This window comes from Trachemys scripta, chromosome 22 (assembly GCF_013100865.1).
Source record: "Trachemys scripta elegans isolate TJP31775 chromosome 22, CAS_Tse_1.0, whole genome shotgun sequence".
Taxonomy (NCBI): domain Eukaryota; kingdom Metazoa; phylum Chordata; order Testudines; family Emydidae; genus Trachemys; species Trachemys scripta.
This window is the reverse complement of record NC_048319.1, coordinates 7,503,856-7,523,241: the sequence shown is the minus strand read 5'-3', so window position 1 is coordinate 7,523,241 and position 19,386 is coordinate 7,503,856. Positions and strand designations below refer to the sequence as shown.

The window sequence follows — 19,386 nt, the reverse complement described above, 5'->3', positions numbered from 1 at the left end:
GAATCTCACACAGCCCCTTTGGCACAGTCTCCGGAGCAGATATTTCCTAGGATGTTATTTTTTCTACCTGGCATCACCATTCGTTATGGAAGGAGCCTGGCGTGCTGCTGATGGGAAAGCACCTAAGCAATGCGATGATGATGGTGGTTATGTTAGCGTTGGTCCCACGCCACCTCTCCCATCCGCACCCCCACTCGCTGGCTGCAGGCAGAGGCCGCTTGCCGGCTGACACCCTGCATCCCTGACTTACACCATCATTGGCCCTGTGAGTGGAGGTCGGCCGTTTCCTCCTCTCCAAGGACCACACCCTCATGGCTGCCTCCCCACCCTCTGTGCATCACCGCAGGATCTGAGCGAGCACCTTGCAGCAAATGAACCAGCCCCCCACCCGCGACTCTGCATTGAATCGTGTTCCTGTGGGCGGCTGTCTCTTGGCTCACGCTATGGCAGAAGCCTTGGGTTTGTCCCTGGGATCCAACGTTCCCAGGTCACCAGGCCCCTCACGGCGTTGTGGATGGGGGAGGGAGAGCCAAAGCCAGTCATTCGCTCTTAGCCCCTAGCTTGGTGTAAAACACTAGCTAGTTTCCACCCTGGCACCAGGGGCCCTTTTATTTTTTCCCCACGGGTCCTTCCTTCCCTGGCAGGCCTGCCTCTGAAACCATCATTCCATCCCTCATGTGGCTTCCAAGCAGGGGCAAGGGCTGCAGAGCAGACTCACGGAGGCTGGCACATCCCACTCTCGGGCCCTGGGCTGCGGGGGAAGTTGCAGTTCCTATCAACTGTTCTAGGCAACTCTGCCTCGTTTGTATCATCGTGTGTACCCCGCTATTTAATATCGGTATCCTGACCGGAATCAAGGCCCCATAGGGCTGGGGGCTGCGCTATATCGGAGAGGCCTTGTCCCCAGATAGTTTACAAGCTAAGGGGGAGGTTTCCCAAAGCATAGATGGCCGTCGGTCCCCCCCCCCCCAGACAAAGGATGGATTATTATCCTCCTCGGGCAGACAAGTGACTTGCCTGAGGTCACACAGGGCGTCTCCGTGCCAGGGCCAGGAATCAAACCTGGGTCTCATGAGTCCCAACCCAATGCCACCCTTCCTCTGAGTTTACAAGGGCTTGCGGTGCCGCAAGATGAATTGAACGGAACAGCGACCCCCTGGCAGATGAAGGAGGCTGCGTAATAAGGACACCAATCCTTCCCCGCCTACGTCACTAGCTTCAATCTGGGCCAGCAGTGATTGACAGCCATTGCTAACTCTCCGAGGGCTGTCTGCTGGTCTGTGGGGCAATGAGCCAGTGGTGCCCCCCTGCTCCTAGTGGGTAACTTTGCTGGTAGCCTGAATGGACAAGCCAAGGACTGAATGGGCCACAGAAGCTCAACGTTTCTCAGCCCAGGATGGCTCCTCCACACCACGGTTGAGGCACACTTGCAGGACAGCTAGCGGGGAGACGCTTGCTCTGCCCCCGTTCTGTGCACACTGCGTCCGCCTGCACGGCCATGTGCGTTATGATCGACCGCCACTACATTCACCACAATAGCAGGAACCTACTGGACAGGCACCGAGCTCTTCACATCCGGCAGGATCACCACCACGTTGCCATCCGCGTCGGCCTTGTGAGTCACCTCCGGCTTCTTGGTCAGCATGTCCGTGGTGGTCCAGGCCGCCACATTCTGCTGCAGGCCGCCCATGCTGTTCCCCCGGTTCGTCAGGACAAAGTTGTAAAACGTGCGGGGCTTCAGATTGGTGATGAGCTTTTTGGTGGTGCGGCCGTCCACATCGATGTTCAGCTCGTTGTACTGGATCTGAGCAAGGCCAGAGCACCCAAAGGAGTCAGCCTCCTCTAGGCAACAGCACACCGCAGAGGTCCTGCCCTCCCCGGCGCCCAGAGAGCACGCGGCACCAGGCAGCAGCACTGCCCACGCACTTCAGCCTCTAACCCCGCCGCGCAACTGCCGCGTACGTGGGAACGAGCGTCTGGGTGGGGAGCAACCGCGAAACTCCTTTGGCTTTCTATAGCGCCCTCCTCCGTAGGGTCTCGCAGCACTTTATAGGCATGGGATGAAGCCTCATGACTTCCCTGGGAAGCAGTATTCCCATTTTAGACATGGAGAAACTGAGGCACGGACCACGGAAGCGGCTTGCCCAAGGTGAGAGGGACTCAATAGCAGAGCTGGGAATGAAACCGATTCTCAAGCGCACCGGTCACATCTATGAGACACCACTCCCTGCCTATGGTTGGGAACACAACTCAGCAGCACTGACTCTTAAGCTCCATGCTCTACCCACTAGCAGGGCCGCCCGGGGGGGGCAGGGGGCAAATGGGGCAATTTGCCCCAGGCCCTGCAGGGTTCCCACGAGCCCTGGCTGAGAATCCCTTCCCTGGCTAGAGGCGCCTTTTTAATTTTTACTCACCTGGCGGCGGTCCAGGTCTTCGGTGGCACTTGGGCGGCAGGGGGACCCTTCAGTCGCTCTGGGTCTTCGGTGGCATTTCGGCAGCGGGTCCTTCAGTGCTGCCGAAGACGCGGAGCGAGTGAAGGACCCTGCGCCGCCGCAGACTCGGAGCGCCGCCCGGTGAGTACAAGCGCCGCAGTGGGTGGCGCCTTTTTTTATGTCCGCTCCCCCGCTTTGCCCCAGGCCCCCTGAATCCTCTGGGCGGCCCTGCCCACTGGACCATATTCCTCCCCCACCCTCCGTAGCCGGGAACAGAATCTAAGAGTCCCAACTCTCAATCCCCAGCTCTATACTTCATTGCCGCTCAGACAAGTTTTTGAGGGCAGGGAGAAGAGGCTGTGTTCTAAAACACCACAAAAAGCCCCTGGCAGGTTCAGGTAGAGGTAATGGAGACGAGCTTCCCACAGTCAGACTCCCCATGGGAGCAGCCTGGATCTGCTGAACCCCAAGCAGGAGATACGCTTCTCTCCAGGAGTGCCCATGGGAGCTGGTTTCAGGGGAAGAGGAGTGTTTAACCCTGAATATACCATCCCCAAATTCTACCCCCTGCTGCCCTACAGGCCCCGAGAGGCGGGCCACGGGGACAGGGTCCCCATTCTCACTTGCCTTGTAGGGGATGGGAGAGTTGTAGTTCTCGGGGAACTCCCAGCTCAAAAGGACGGAGGTCTTCATCACCATCTTCACCTTGAAGTTTTTGGGTAAAACTGCTGGAAGGAAGTGCGGGGGTGGGGGGAGGGGGAGGAAGGGAAAGAATGGGGTAGGGGAGAGAGAGAGCGGAGGGGTTATCAGACACCGACAACAGGGGGCTGGCTGCACTGACGTAGGGAACAGAAGGACCTGCTCCCTCTTCCACACTCTGCTTGGGTTTTGCCAGAGTCCCATCCCTGACGCCCCTTCCCACACCAAACCCTAGCCTAACCCGGGGCAGGGTGGGGGAGGGTCTCTGCCCAAAGACATCCCACCTCCCCCCACCCCACCCAGCCTCCCTAAGCCAAAACCCCCCTGAAACGCTGGGCGCCTGAGCAGCTGCAGTGGAGAATAAGGCTCTGGATGTCTGAGCAGGCTGGGCTGAGGACAAGCCCCCGCCGGTTTTGCGTTTGGCATCTGGCTGAGTGGCGGCTTGCGAAAGCTGAAGAAAAGGCTCGTCCCACCTGTGAGAGAGGCTGGCCTGCCCCGGTGGCCAGTCAGGAGGGCGCCTGGACTTAACTTGGAAGGAAGCAGTAAAAGAGACTTACCTGGCGAAGGCAGAGAGGAGCGCGGGGCCCGTGCGTGAGACCAAGCGCTTTGCATTTACTCACCAGCCCGTCCTAGGCTGGCTGGACCGCCCCCGGCTCTCTGCCTCCCGGCGCCAGCCCCGGTTACAAGGAGAGAGAGGAGAAACCGGTAAGTCCTACCTTGGTCCAGTAGGAACGTCCGATACTGGACGGTCGGGCTGTATGGCCCGGGCCCTTTACTGGTGTGAGCCCGGATTTTAACGTCGTAGGCGGTGTTGGGTTTGAGGCCGTTGAGCGTGTATGAGTTCTCGGGGGAGGGGGACAGGTCTTTTTCCAAGGGGTTGCCAGGGGAACCGGCTTCCCGGTAGGCCACGGTGTACTTGACAATGGCTCCGTTCCTCTCGGCCAGCACGGGGGGCAGCCAGCTGAACTGGACCGACATGGAGGTGATGTTGCTCGCCTCAAGGATTTGGGGGTAACCTTGGGGGATGTCTTCGGGGATGGTCAGCTCCTGCACGGCCTCTTCCCCAAAGCCAGCCCGGCTTTTCACGGCCAGCTTGAAAACGTATGTGGCGCCCTTGTGGATGTTGGTGGCGGTGTACTTATCCTCCTGAGCCGTGAACTCCAAGGTGGATAGGGGGTCGATGTCCTGTCGACCGAACTGGAGCCGGTAGCCCATGACCTGGCCCTCGGCATCCAAGGGAGGCTCCCATTTCACCAGGAGAGAATTCTCCTGAGTCTGATGCACGGACAGGATGGGCTTCCCTGGAACTGGGAGAGAACAGAGAGAAGAGACAAGCTCAGTTCCGTGCCAGCTTTCCTCCTCGCACCAGGGATGGAGAAGCTGGGTGAAGGGGTCAGAGGGCAGAGCTATCTAACGAAGCGGGCACAAGGAAATCCTGGCTTCTCTTGTTGGCTCTGCTGCTCGCTTGCTGAGTGACTTGCCCAAGGCCACATGGACCAACCCTTTTGAGTGGCCGCTGATTTTTGGGTGCCCAGTTCAAGACATCTTCAGGCCTGAATTCAGCAGGGCCAGGCACCCCCAGCTGCCACCGACTCCCAGTTGCCATGAAAATCAGGCCCCAGGTGTCTTGAGTCAGGCTCCCAAAATCAGTGGCCACTTTCGAAAGAATTTACCTTGACTTCCCTGTGCCTTGGTGTCTGAAACGGGAACGTTAACGTTTGCCCACCTCGCAGGAAGCTTTGTGATGATGAATGGGTTAATGTTCAGACTGCATTTAGAGCCATATATTCCAAATCCAGGACGGACCACTGTGATCACACAGACGATCCAATTCGATAACACCAGCCAGAGAACTTCCCCAGAATAATTCCTAGAACAGGTCGCTTAGGAAAACATCCCATCTCGATTTGAAAGCTGTCAGGGATGGAGAATCCACCCCAACCCTTGGTAAATTGTTCCAATGGTTAATTACTCTCGTGTAAAATTTACACTTGTTTCCGGTTTGAATTTGCCAGGTTTCAATTTAGGAAAGGAAACATACTATCGAAGTGCTAAGTACTACTCCAGAGTCAGATTTAGACATACAGTTGTGATATTTTAACTCCCTCTTGCTCCAAAATGTTCTGCAGGAAGGGTCCCATGGTGACTCAGGGCATGTCTTCTATCAGGGATCGATTTATCGCGTCTAGTGTAGACGCGATAAAATCGATCCCCAATCGCTCTCCTGTCGACTCCAGAACTCAACCGCGGCGAGAGGCGGAAGCAGAGTCGACGGGAGAGCGGCAGTGGTCAACTCGCCACCATCCTCACAGCCAGGTAAGTTGACCTAAAATACGCTTAGGTCGACCCCCCTCGCCCCCCGTAGTGTAGACCTAGCCTCAGTGACACGACTTGGAACAGATCCCAGGAGCCCAACATCCAGCCTCTGGCTGTAATCACTAGACATGACTGCCTCCCAGAGCTGAGAAGAGAGAACCCAGGAGTCCTGTCTCCCAGCCTCCTGTTATAGACACTAGACAAGGCAACTCATGCAGAAAAACAGGGCAGGAACAGATTGGAGCGAGCAGGAAAGCGCAGAGTTGCTGAAGGTGAAGTAATGAAGGATGGGAAGGCTGCGTTTCTGGGCAGCCTGGGGTCCTTAACTGCAGGCACGAGGCCAGCCGAAGCGAGTTTGGCAGCCGTCTGATCACCCAGCTGGGAAGAGAAAGATGGGGGCAAACGGGGACTCGAAACAGACCCCAGGATATGGGTGAAGTGGAGGAGAGGAGAGTGTCTGTCTACTCAGTTCGGCTTCTTCCCTCCTGGACATCACAGGGACATTGTTCTCAGCCGGCTCCCTCCACAACCTGTCAGTTCTACTGAGTTTATGGGATATTGTCGGAGTTTGGTGATGCCTCTGCCTAACGAGCCCTGTCCCTGCCTGAATGCTAAATGAGCTAATGGCCAGGGTTTGATTACATATGCAGGCCCGGGGGTTACTGGAGCCGGAGTGGCGAGGGCATTAATTCCGGCAGCTCATGCGTCGTTTATACTCACTCCACTCTATTAAAGATCTAATTTCCTTCTCTCTCTCCCGGTTGAGGGAGCGGGGGAGGAGGAGGTAGAAGGGAAGGAAACGGGTTTCAGAGAAACACAAACCAGCTCTGAAGTTAATCTGGCTGGGGGCATGCAGGTGAGGATGAGAAAGGTGCTCTGGGACTGGCTGGATCAGCCGATGCCTTTCTGCCCAATGATGCCTTGCAAGTGAGAGAGAGAGAGAGAGAGAGAGAGAGAGAGAGAGAGAGAGAGAGAGTGTGTGTGTGTGTGTGTGTGTGTGAGTGAGAGAGAGAGACACACACACACACACACACACACACACACACACACACACACACACACACACACACACGCAGCACCAGGGAAGCCTGCTTAGTTGGAAGCAACAGCCCTGACATGTGAACACCCGGGCATGGGCTGCCTGGAACGAATGTTTTATTCATTTCAAACAACTGGAGAATGGCTCATGAATGCTGCTGGGAAAACCTCCTTTGGAAACACTTAAGAAACACAATGTTATTACAGAGAAAAACAATGCCATTATCTTTATGTCTCAGTTTTTATCACAAACATTACTATAATCAGCCAGGCCTGGAAATATTACATTTGCACCACAAATATAATTTGGAGGGGGGGGGGGAAGGAAGGGGAAAAAAGTGTTTTATTTTGCAATTGGGTTGGACGCTAAAGGAGAAAATTGGATGTATTACAGTATTTAAATTCAGCCCCTAGCCCTGAATGATAAAGAAAGAAATCTCTCCTCTTGGAAGGTGTATTGACTCAACAGTGGAAAGGAGATAACGTTTCAGAGCCATTTGAAAGATTTTATTTATTTATTTATTTTAAAGCTATTTCAAGTTGGGGGAAATTGAGTTTTGGGTAATAGCTGCTCTGCTGGAGAAAACAGATCTGGGTGACTGACGCACCTCTGCTGCAAATTATAATGGGAGAGATGAGGAAGGACAACAAGACAGAGGGAATGAGTGACAAAGGACTGGGGGGAAGGCTACAGAAGAGAAAACAAAAAGGGAAGAGAGACCAGTGAAGAAGAGAGAGAAAGTGAGAGACACAGAGGAGGGAAAGAAGTGAAAGAGGGAAATCTAGGCGGAGTGAGAGGATAAGGAGAAGAGAGATGGGCAAGGAAAGGGAAACGCTAGGAGGCGATATGCCAGGCTGAACTAAAGTGGCACTGAAAGGAGTGAGATGCAGATGTTCAGGGGGTTTGCTGCTGGCGGCTGAAGGCAGATTTTGGTAAGCTCAGACAGCTGATAGGTAAGGTCCCCTGGGAATCAAAACTGAGGGGAAAAACAACTGAGGAGAGTTGGCAGTTTTTCAAAGGGACACTATCAAGGGGCCAAAAGCAAGCTATTCCACTGGATAGGAAAGATAGAAAATGTGGCAAAAGACCACTTTGGCTTAACCATGAGATCTTGCATGATCTAAAAAATAAAAAGGAGTCATATAAACAATGGAAACTAGGACAGATTACAAAGGATGAATATAGGCAAACAACACAGGAATGCAGGGGCAAGATTAGAAAGGCAAAGGCACAAAATGAGCTCAAACTAGCTACAGGAATAAAGGGAAACAAGAAGACTTTTTATCAATACATTAGAAGCAAGAGGAAGACCAAGGATAGGCCCACTGCTCTGTGAGGAGCGAGAAACAGTAACAGGAAACTTGGAAATGGCAGAGATGCTTAATGACTTCTTTGTTTTGGTCTTCACCGAGAAGTCTGAAGGAATGGCTAACATAGCGAATGCTAATGGGAAGGGGGTAGGTTTAGAAGATAAAACAAAAAAAGAACAAGTTAAAAATCACTTAGAAAAGTTAGATGCTGCAAGTCACCAGGCCCTGATGAAATGCATCCTAGAATACTCAAGGAGCTAATAGAGGAGGTATCTGAGCCTCTAGCTATTATCTTTGGAAAATCATGGGAGACAGGAGAGATTCCAGAAGACTGGAAAAGGGCAAATATAGTGCCCATCTATAAAAAGGGAAATAAAAACAACCCAGGAAACTACAGACCAGTTAAAAGAAGAACAGGAGTACTTGTGGCACCTTAGAGACTAACAAATTTATTAGAGCATAAGCTTTCGTGGACTACAGCCCACTTCTTCGGATGCATATCGGATACAGACCAGTTAGTTTAACTTCTGTGCCAGGGAAGATAATGGAGCAAGTAATTAAGGAAATCATCTGCAAACACTTGGAAGGTGGTAAGGTGATAGGGAATAGCCAGCATGGATTTGTAAAGAACAAATCATGTCAAACCAATCTGATAACTTTCTTTGATAGGATAACAAGTCTTGTGGATAAGGGAGAAGCGGTGATGTGGTATACCTAGACTTTAGTAAGGCATTTGATACGGTCTCGCATGATATTCTTATCAATAAACTAGGCAAATACAACTTAGATGGGGCTACTATAAGGTGGGTGCATAACTGGCTGGATAACCGTACTCAGAGAGTAGTTATTAATGGTTCCCAATCCTGCTGGAAAAGTATAACAAGTGGGGTTCCGCAAGGCTCTGTTTTGGGACCGGCTCTGTTCAATATCTTCATCAACGACTTAGATACTGGCATAGAAAGTACACTTATTAAGTTTGCAGATGATTCCAAACTGGGAGGAATTGCAACTGCTTTGGAGGATAGGGTCATAATTCAAAATGATCTGGACAAATTGGAGAAATGGTATGAGGTAAACAGGATGAAGTTTAACAAAGACAAATGCAAAGTGCTCCACTTAGGAAGGAACAATCAGTTTCACACATACAGAATGGGAAGAGACTGTCTAGGAAGGAGTGTGGCAGAAAGGGATCTAGGGGTTATAGTGGACCACAAGCTAAATATGAGTCAACAGTGTGATGCTGTTGCAAAAAAAGCAAACATGATTCTGGGATGCATTAACAGGTGTGTTGTGAGCAAGACACGAGAAGTCATTCTTCCACTCTACTCTGCGCTGGTTAGGCCTCAACTGGAGTACTGTGTCCAGTTCTGGGCACCGCATTTCAAGAAAGATGTGGAGAAATTGGAGAGGGTCCAGAGAAGAGCAACAAGAATAATTAAAGGTCTAGAGTACATGACCTATGAAGGAAGGCTGAAAGAATTGGGTTTGTTTAGTTTGGAAAAGAGAAAACTGAGAGGAGACATGATAGCAGTTTTCAGGTATCTAAAAGGGTGTCATAAGGAGGAGGGAGAAAACTTGTTCATCTTAGCCTCTAAGGACAGAACAAGAAGCAATGGGCTTAAACTGCAGCAAGGGAGGTTTAGGTTGGACATTAGGAAAAAGTTCCTGTCAGGGTGGTTAAACACTGGAATAAATTGCCTAGGGAGGTTGTGGAATCTCCATCGCTGGAGATATTTAAGAGTAGGTTAGATAAATGTCTATCCGGGATGGTCTAGACAGTATTTGGTCCTGCCATGAGGGCAGGGGACTGGACTCAATGACCTTTCGAGGTCCCTTCCAGTCCTAGAATCTATAAGTTTGCTTAAGTGTCTGGAGGATTTGTCCTCTTCAGTACCAGGACCCTCTCCAACTGGGCAGGAAAGGCCACATTAAAGAGGAAAGGCTCCAATGCTCCAACCCCACGCTCACTGGAGAAAGAATGCATGGAAAGGGAGCCACAATGTTGGTTTCTGCCCTTCCCATTCCAGGCTGGGACGCCAGATTCCTGGCTGCATCGCTCCCTCCGCTGCGGCTCTGCGTTGGCTTTGTAGCCTTGGGGGCGCCCAGCTTAATGACGCCACATTTGACCAAGGGCCTTTGATCACTGGAGTGGCAGCTCACAACATTTCCAGGGGTGGCTGATGGCAGCTGACGCAGCTGCCCTGCACAGAGGGAGGCAGAGAATCCCTGAGCGGAGAAGAAAAGGAAGGGGAAGAAAAACCAGCAAGAAAAGAGAGAGACAAAGCTGCTGCCTGAGAGGACTGAATGCGAGAACATGGTGGGCAGGGAACAAGATGAGCGGAGGGAAGACAGAGATAAATGCGATTCCATGATGATGCCTTGAGACACAAGGGGAAGGGGAAGTTTCAGAGGGTCAATTGCCGGTCTAGGCACAGCAGTTCCTCCCCCCCACCCCCCGCATAAAACCTTTCAAGTGCTGCAGAGCGGTGGTGAGCTGTAATAGCGGAGGAGGAACTGCAGATCCGCTGACCAGGGATGAAAGGTGGCGAAGGCACCCATTTCCCAGTGCAGCAGAAAGGTTCAGGGGAACGAGAGACAGATCCCTCAGTAGCTTTTGTCGTTCCTCTGCTCTGTCCCTGCCTCCTGGCCGTGACCCCGTTTCTCTGTGCTTGGACTGGGAGCAGCCCTGCCATAAGGAATAAGTCAAAGGGATGAAAGAATCGGGGTTTGGGAGGGCAGCTGCGTGGCAGCCAGAGCCTGGCTCCAGGAGATCAGTCTAGCAAAGGTCAATGCTGTCTGTTCTTCCTCTCCGCACTGACCCTGGCGCTGCTAGTACAGCCGTCAGAGACAACGCGATGGGGATGGAAGAGCGGGTGGCCTCAGCTATCCCCATGTCTGTTCTATACCTCTGCTGTTTGCTAGTCTACATTCGCTGCGTGCTCTGCCTGGCCCAGGGGCCCAGCAACCGCTCGCTGCAAGACCGTGCTGAGGGTCCCAGTTGGAATCTGTTTCCCTAGGAGTGGGAGCACTTCAGACACTGTGTCCTCGGTACCGGGGGAGCTGGGCCAGGCCAGGCCAGTGTGCTGGGTCTGCAATGGGGATGATCGCTCTGGACAAAGCAGGGCCTGACCCCTCCAAGCTGGAAGGATGGCTCGAGGGGAGCGTAGGCGGAGATTATCGTCAGGGCTCTGGGGACCGCTGGCCTCCCAGTGAGCACATGCCTCACTCCAGGGCTGTGCCAGGAGAAGATTTGGGGACTTTTAGATCAACACCACTTGATCCTGTGTGAGACAGGATCTGACTTTCTCTTCCCATCTCAGCGCCCTACGTCTGCTGCTCCCTCCCGCCTCGACCACTCCAGCCTCTGGTTTTCTTGTCAGCTGACACTACAGTTTCCATCCCACTGCACTCGCAGCCTGAGAAGGAGCTGCTTTGAACTCCAGCAGGGCCACGGTGCCATCTCCTTCCAACCTCACCGGCTCCCATGCTGCTGCCAGGTTTGCTCAGCCCTCTGGCCAATTCTCCGCTGGGCCATAGCCGCTGATCTCATAGGCAGCATGGAAACGTGATCGATACCTCTCTGGCTCCAGCCTTTCCTCCGGGTAAACTTTACTCAAATACTCACAACCACACCTCGGGCATCGGCAGGCCTTACAGACCCCGCTGATGGACACTGCCCTGTGCCCTGCCCAGAAGTCTACACCACATCTCCAGCACGGCACAAGCTGGACCAGGTTCGAGATTCCCTTTATCAGCAGGGTGGTTTGAGGAGGTGGCAGTCCTTAGTTGTATTGGGGATGGAGCATATGTAGTATAGGCCACTGGGAGGTGTAATGAGTTGGTTGTCTGCTGCATTGGGTGGGAGGATGTTCTCTTCAGGGGAGAACTGGGAGTTCTCTGGTTGAGATGACTGGGGGGTGTTATGCATTGGGAATGCTCTGCTTGGCTGTATTAAGGTGGGAGGTTCTCTGGGGTACAGGACTGGGGGTGTGGTGAGCTGAGGGTTCTCTGGGGCACTGGGGTAAGGAGGCTGTTTTTAGAGGGAATCAGGCATTCAGTGCTGGATTGGGGAAATTGCTTCTCTGCATAACGAAGTCGGGAGACATGATGAGCTGCAGAGAGAGGAAAGAGTTTCTCCAATTCTGAGCCTGGGGGAGTGAGACGACTTCCAAAGGGGAGGGGTGGGGAAGGGGGAGAGCCTCTCACCTGCACCCTTAGTCGTGACCAGTTTGGGTTTGCTGCGGGCGCCGTCCCCTTTCATGGTGTAAGCGGCCACCGTGATGGAGTACGAGGTCTCGGGCTGGAGCCCAGCAATGATCATTTCCTGTTTGCAAGATCCGAGAGAGAGAGAGATTTTTGTTTTTTTAAACAAACGCTTGTTTCCTTGCAAGAGCCTCAGCCCTGTCCAGCATGCAGGAATGTTCACCGACACTGAAAACACAGGCAGTTCTAGGAAAACATGGAGAAGGGGGGTGGGGGGTGCAGGGCGCAGTCTTTTGCTATGAAACACAACCACCCCAGCTACGAACAGACCCGGCGTCCACAGGGACCGGGATGAAACGCACGCTCTCTCGAATCCACCTCAAACGCAGCCCCTATCTGAACGCCAACCGGTTGAACCATCAAAACACGGCTGTGCTCTTCAAAGCTTCCCGCTCTCCCACACTGTCTCAGAGGAGGGCTCCGTGGCTTCAAGGAGATTAACCCCCCCTCCTCCGCACCCGCCAGTGAGAGACTTTAAAAAAAAAAAATATCACCATCTGTAATATTAAAGGGATTGCTTTAATGTGAACTGCAAGGCAACATTTGCTGCCTGCATGGTAGGGTGGAGTGTTACCTCTCTCTCTCTCTCTCTCTCACTCTCTCTCTCTCACACACACACACACACACACACACCCCCCCCCCCCCCCCCCCCAAAAGAGCTTTTGTTATGAAGCAGGACTCCAGCCTGGCCCTTGGCAGTGAGGTATTCTGCCCTTCAAACACTGTTCTAACAATAACACACATGTTAAACCAAGCAGGATGGGGGCATGCACAGCAGGGTTTTCCCAGGAGCTCTGGGTGGGAGGGTGAAGGGAACCTTGCATTTGTTTGATCTCTCCTCCCGCTACAAAGTCTAGGCCCCAGGCTAGCACTTGGGAAAAAGGTTACTGCTCCTGAGAACATCTGTCCTGCCCAAAGTGGGGCAGACAGTGAGAGAGCGGACCTTAAAAACAACATGCTGCCAAGGAGGAGGGATGGTCCAGTGGTTAGGACCCTAGCCTCAGACTTACAAGAGTGGCCTTCAATTCCCTGCTCTGTCACAAACTTTCTGTGTGACCCTGGGCAAGTCACTTAGGCTGCGACAATCGAAGACCCGCAGCCTGGCTGCAGCTGACTTGGGCTTGTGGGGCTCGGGCTGCAGGGCTAAACACTGCAGTGTGGACGTTTGGGCTGGAGCCCCAGTGATGGGTCTCAGTGCCCGGGCTGCAGCCTGAGCATCTACACGGCAATTTTTATCCCCGCAGCCCGAGCCCCAGTCAAGTTGACGTGGGCTGTGATAGGCAGACCACAGGTTTTTTATTGCAGTGTAGAGATACCTCAAGGGTCTGTCTTCCCTGCAGCTGGGAGCGTGCTTCCGGGGTCAGGGAGACAGACACACAGTAGCTGTGCTTGAGCGCTCGTGCTAAAAATAGCGATGGAGCCAGGGTTAGCTTGGGCTAGCTGTCCGAATACAACGCTGCCCGGACCCCTGGCAGGGGGGGCATTCTTAGCAGGCGAGCCCACGCTACTCCTAGCTACACTGCTATCTTCAGCATGCTAACTCGAGCACAGCTAGCATGTCTGTCTGTTCATGCTGGAAGGCACCCTCCCAGCTGTAATGTAGACATCCCCTTAGCCTTGCTAGGGATGTCTACACTACAGTTAAAAACCTGTGGCCGGGCTCACGGGGCTCAGGCTAAGGGGTTTGCAGTGTAGATGTTCGGGCTCCCGCCTCACAGAGCCCTAGAGCCCGGGCCCAAACGTCTACACCACGATTACACAGCCCCTTAGCCCCAGCACGAGCCAGCCCTGGGTTTTTTAATTGCAGTGTAGACACACCCTCTGCTCCCCATCTGTACAAGGAGGCTCAGAGCACTGCCCTGCCTCACCGGAGCATCATTCTTAGCAGGAAATCAAAATCTCGGCCTAAGTATTTTTATTCTATTGGCCTAAGCCTCAGTACCCGCTAGCCCAAGGGAGAAATGCCTTCCCACATTGCTTTGTGGCTACCGTCCAGGGCCGCCCGGGTGGGGGGCGGGGGCGGCAAGTGGGGTAATTTGCCCCAGGACCCGGGCTCCACAGGGGCCCCCATGAGAGTTTTTCAGGGCCCCTGGAGCGGGGTCCTTCACCTGCTCCGGGGCCCCGGAAAACTCTCGCAGGGCCCAGGCCCCCGGAGCTCCTTCCGCTCCGGGTCTTCGGCGGCAATTTGGCGGTGGGGGGGTCCCTCCACTCTGGGACCCGCCACCGAAGTGCCCTGAAGACCCGCGGCAGGGGGTCCTTCTGTCCCGGGACCTGCCGCCGAAGTGCCGGGTCTTCGGCAGTGGGGGCCCCCCGTCACCGAAGACCCCAGGCCCCCTGAATCCTCTGGGCGGTCCTGCTACCGTCGTCCTTAAAATCATGTTGGCATTCAAATGGCAGACGTAAACACTGCAGCTGGGACCCAGAAACACAGACTCGCAGTAGCACTGCTTGAACTAGTGCGCTAAAAATAGCTGTCAGTTGCAGTGTAGACACACCCTGGACCCACAAAGTTGATTTTAAGGTCCAGCCCCTTGTGAGTTGCTAGGGCTAGCAGGAAGTGCTTTGTACCAGTGACTAGCTGGGAACCTCGGCTTTCTAATGGCATCAAGTGTTCACAGTCAAACCCTGATGGTTTAGAAGCTATTGTCGGAGAAAAACAGAGTTCTTACTATTTTGGTTGTCAGCCAGGTCTTAAGTGCTTCCACACTACTGAGCTCTTACGTCTCTAACCCAGCAATGTTTTTTCAGCAGTGGTCCAGGTCTCTGATATAGTCATAGACCTTGCTCCCACCAGCCCGTCTTTAAATATGCAACTTAGTTAGTCTGGTCCCACTTTGATGTCTGGATTGCTTCCACTATCGAGAAGCAGCTGACTCGACCTTCCCTAAGAGCTCGGGGGAAAACCCTGCGGTATGTGCTGACTAAAGGAGCAATCAGGATGGCATTGCGAAGTGTACAGGGTGGGGCGCGGAACAATGCATAGAAACACTGTAACAGGCTTGAAAATAGACAAACTAGCACTGAAAAAAATAAAGAAAGAAGAGACAAAATGTCACACCACAAATGAAGAGGGTGGAAGGGAAAGGACAGAACTGGGACCAGGCAGGAAGCATTTTACTTACATATTCAGCAGTGTCATCTGTTTCCCACTGAGCAGAGAACAAGAGAGGATTTGCAAGTGAGAACACAAGAGGGAGAAGAGGGGAGAGAGAGACACACACAGCGTGAGGAAGAAGTCCCCGGGGAAGTGGCAACTGGAGGTCAGAGGTTACCAGGCCAAGGTGAAGGAAGAAGTAGAATGGGAGAGGTTAGTAGATTTTGTAGTGACCTCGGCTTGATTTAAAGGAATGGGGCCCCGCCCTGGGGCCTCCCAGAAACGAGAAGGATGGAGCCTACTTATCCCGGAGTTGGAGAATGGCTCATAGTCGTCTTCAACAGCTACAGTCTGGGAGCGTGAATTAACTGAATACGACAAGGGACTTGTTTGTCGGAGAGATGCTGTGCCACTTACCAGTATTTTGGGTCACTTGGGGCTATAACCCAAACAGATGGCCCTCCCCACAAGCCGCCATGGGAGAGGAAGGGGCCAGAAAGTCCTCACCTGGGCATCAGCCAGCATGACATCCTTGATCTGGGGCAACCCCTTGGCCTCTCCGTTCTCCATGCGCACATAGTGGACCTGATAGCCACGGATCTGCCCGTGCTGGCGGTTCTGGACTGGAGAGCGCCAGAACACTTGGATGGCCGTTGAGTTCAGAACCTCCACCTCTACTTTACGAGGTGGGGCGCTGGGCACTGTGGGGAAGGGAGAGAAAAGAGGGTACAGGCGTTAAGACTTAGCGCTGGACGCTTATCCAGGTCGCATGGGGCAGGCACGTACTGCATCTAGAGCCTTGCAAGTGGGCTGAGAGTCAGCCAGACTTGTGGAAGGCCACCACATCTGCCATCGGCTATCGCACGCTGTCATGGGCAGCGTCTGGACGGCCGCAGCATAGCTCGCCAATCTGGATGCACGAAGGTGAGCTCGTGTCTTCTCTCTCTGCTCAATCTTCCTTCCATGAGCCCCTTCCTCAGAGCTGCCTGCCTAGAAGGAGCTGTATAATTCTGGATCAAATCCACTGGCAGACCTGATTTCTGAGGTGCTAGCCAAGGAAAGCACTGGCTGTGCTTGAGGGACACTGGGACGATGCTTGCAAGGAAGATGGGACTGAACCAGCCCTTTCCAGCCCTTGTCTCTCGGGCATTTAAATGCATCTGGTACTCAGCAGCAGCGGTCTGATCTTAGGGCATGAAATGGGAAGAGACGCCGTGGAAAGGAATTGGGATGGAAAAGGGATTTGGAGCAAACAGCGTACGGGACCTTGGCCAGGACAACACTGCAGCTCTATCTCCCCAGGGCGCTGGAACAGGGTGGGCCGGGAGCCAAGGCCCTCCCACTTTTTACCGGCCATAAGGGGGAGCGATCGGGGAGGGACGGAGAGGAGCAAGCGGGGGGGGGGGGAAGAGGGCTTGGGGGAAAGGGCGGTGTGGGGGCAGGGCCTTGGGGCAACGTAGGGTGACCAGACAGCAAGTGTGAAAAATCGGAACGGGGGTGGGGGTAATAGGAGCCTATATAAGAAAAAGACCCAAAAATCGGGACTGTCCCTATAAAGTCAGGACATCTGGTCACCCTAGAGCAATGGGTGGCTGGAGGGAGGGGCCTCGGGAAGAACGGCCGGTGCGGGGGTGAGGCCTTGCGGGAAAGGGCAGGGCCACAGTTTGGGCGCCTGTAGCCCCCCCACTTTTAGGGTGCTCCTGCTGTCTCCTATTACTCTGAGCAAGGTATTACCTCCAGTAGTGGGTATCGTGTTAGGATACAGGCAGAGGGACGGGCAAATGGGAGAGCTGTTAAAGGTGACCTGCAATGGAAAAGAAAATTGGACTTGGGTCCTTTTTGGCTTGTTTGTGATGGAGGAAGACAGCCCAGAAAGGTTTTATTTGTTTTTTAAATTGTTTCCCCTTTTTCAATTGCTTTATCTTACCCAAGAAATATCAGTTAAATCAAGTCTTCCCTGTTCTTGCTTGAGGTCTCCTTAGGAGAATCAGAGAACTGGAACAAGAGCTCTCTTAGTTCTTACATGAAGGGGCTGGGTTGTTAATCCTTTAACAAAGAGATCCCTTCTCTGTTTCTCAGGTTTTTGAGTTAAATATGCCTTAAGGACAAAATGGGAGGTCAAAATCTAACTAGCTCTCCAGCCTGCCACAGAATTTCCTGGGAAAAACAGTGTGGACAAGACTTGAATGCCTGGATGTTAAAAAAAAAAAAAAAAAAAATCAAGCAGGAAAAGAAAGCCATAGAGGGCCTGGTTCTCAGAGGAGCGGATGTCCATGGCACCTGCAGGTTTTTAGGAAGATGGGTGAGGAAATCTGGGGTGGGGGGCAAGGGGGGGGGAACCTTCAGGCTTTCTTCTGGCATCAAAAAGCGGCAGCAAAAGGGACCCAAAAATCCAATGTCTTTTCCTTTGCAGGGAAATCTCCTCAGCCATGTATTTGTGGCGGGCTCGGGAGGAAAGGAAACCGAAAGGAGATGGAATTACCATCTTCGTCTGTTCGGACGACGACAGGCGAGCTCTCCGGGCCTGGCCCCACCTCCGTGTGCGCCACCACGGTGATGCGATATTCTGTCCACTTTTCCAGCTGTTCCAGGAGGATCTGATTGGTGGTTGGGGGGATATCATTCACCTCCTTAAGTTCCGTGTCCTCAGAGTCCAGCGCTCGATAGCGGACGCTGTATCCAGCCAGGACACCGTTTTGGCTCTCGGCCGGCGGAGGCCGCCAACTTACCAGAATGGCAGTGGATCTGGTGCTGACGCATTTTATGTCTTGAGGGGGGGCAGACGGTTCTATGATGGGGGAAAATTCAGGGGGGAAGGGAAGAAGGGGAAAAAACAAAAGATGGGAAAGATAAAAAAAAAGAAAATGATAACAAAAAAATCTAAAATAAAACATACAAAAAATCTGGTTTAGGAAGATAAATTAAAAAAGAAGAGAGGGGGTTGGTTTTTTTAAAAATAAAAAATAAAGGCAAGAGAAATGAAACGGGGGCATCGGAACATAAATGTTACAAAGCAAAGGAATAAAACACAGAGCGGGCTAGCCCAACGCGTCCTTCATTTTCAGCTACGGGTGACTGGACCACAACTGAGCAACCAGCCCTTCCTTCCTGGGACGGGCAGTTTTTAGCTCCTGTTTTTAAAGCAGCCTTGCAAACTTCGGTACAACCAAAGGCAAGTCATGTTCCCGATGAACTGGCAAAGCTGCATTAAGCCAAAGTTTTTAAACTATGCTTAACACCAAGATTTGCAAAAGGGACTAACCAGGGACCTGATTTTCAAAGGTATTTAGGTGTCTAAAGATGCAGATGTGTGCCTAGCAGGATTGTCAAAAGCATCTAAAAGTGCCTAACTCTCATTGGAGTGAGGTGCCTAAGCCACTTAGGTGTGTTCAAAAATCTCATTCGGCACTTATCTGCATCTTTAGGTGCCTAAATATCTTTGAAAATCTTACCCTAGGTGATCTTGGATGCTTTGATCCCCAGAGGGCGGGTGCTTGGCACTTTCTGAAAAGCAGAAATGTGTCTCAGGTTGGGGACCTAAACTCAGTCTCCATTTTGGAAAATCCTGGCTCCAAGTCCATGGTTAAGCACCTAAATTCGACAATGTTGGCCTTAAGTTCCCCATCTCCATGTGTTATCACCATCCGTAAGCCTGATAAGGGCCAGGTGACGCACATGTGTGTCTGCGCTGGTAGATCTACAAGGCAAGTTTGCGGACGTGCTCTAAATCAATAAACCACAGCCCCAGCAGATAGCTTTTCAGCCCCTGCAGGGGTGGGCAGATGCTTGGAGTCAGGGTATCCGTCAGGATGAATACATAAATGCTGACCACCATTTAAAGGTTATTTAAAGATTATTCCTGGGCCAAATCCTACAGTCCTTACACAAAGTCCCACTGAAATAAATCAGGGTTTTAGCTGAGCAAAAAGGGCTCAACTGTGGTCTGACAGTGGGGATATCTGGGCTAAACTCACTGACGTCAATGGAGGTACACTGGTCTATAATGAGTATGACCGAAGGGAGACTCTGTCCCCAGGACTACAGGGTTGGAATCCCTTTACGTTTGTATTACTGACCTCCTGCTGGGGTGTTTAACAATCTCCCCGTCTGCTTTAAAAAAATCTAACCGACTTTTCACCATTTGTGCTGTGCCTTCCCTTTACTCTGCTTGGCCAGTGAAAATAGATTCATCATTTTCACTTCTGTTTACATAGTCAGTTTCCCTTTCTGGCT

The 19,386-nt window shown here is 52.6% G+C and overlaps 1 protein-coding gene across 7 annotated transcripts in view; it reads right to left on the bottom strand.

Moving 5' to 3' along the window:
• PTPRS (protein tyrosine phosphatase receptor type S) overlaps positions 1-19,386 on the bottom strand; it is a 110,813-nt gene that overhangs the window by 35,537 nt on the left and 55,890 nt on the right. For 3 of the 7 annotated variants that reach the window (XM_034755296.1, XM_034755294.1, XM_034755298.1), the window contains exons 9-15: positions 17,636-17,941; positions 15,661-15,854; positions 15,182-15,208; positions 12,003-12,120; positions 3,848-4,438; positions 3,060-3,157; positions 1,551-1,804 (exon numbers count right to left, since the gene is read on the bottom strand). In XM_034755296.1, coding sequence (XP_034611187.1) covers positions 1,551-1,804; positions 3,060-3,157; positions 3,848-4,438; positions 12,003-12,120; positions 15,182-15,208; positions 15,661-15,854; positions 17,636-17,941 — 1,588 coding nt within the window. The remainder of the gene's footprint in view (positions 1-1,550; positions 1,805-3,059; positions 3,158-3,847; positions 4,439-12,002; positions 12,121-15,181; positions 15,209-15,660; positions 15,855-17,635; positions 17,942-19,386) is intronic. The other 4 variants (XM_034755295.1, XM_034755299.1, XM_034755300.1 and 1 more) reach the window with 2 other exon arrangements.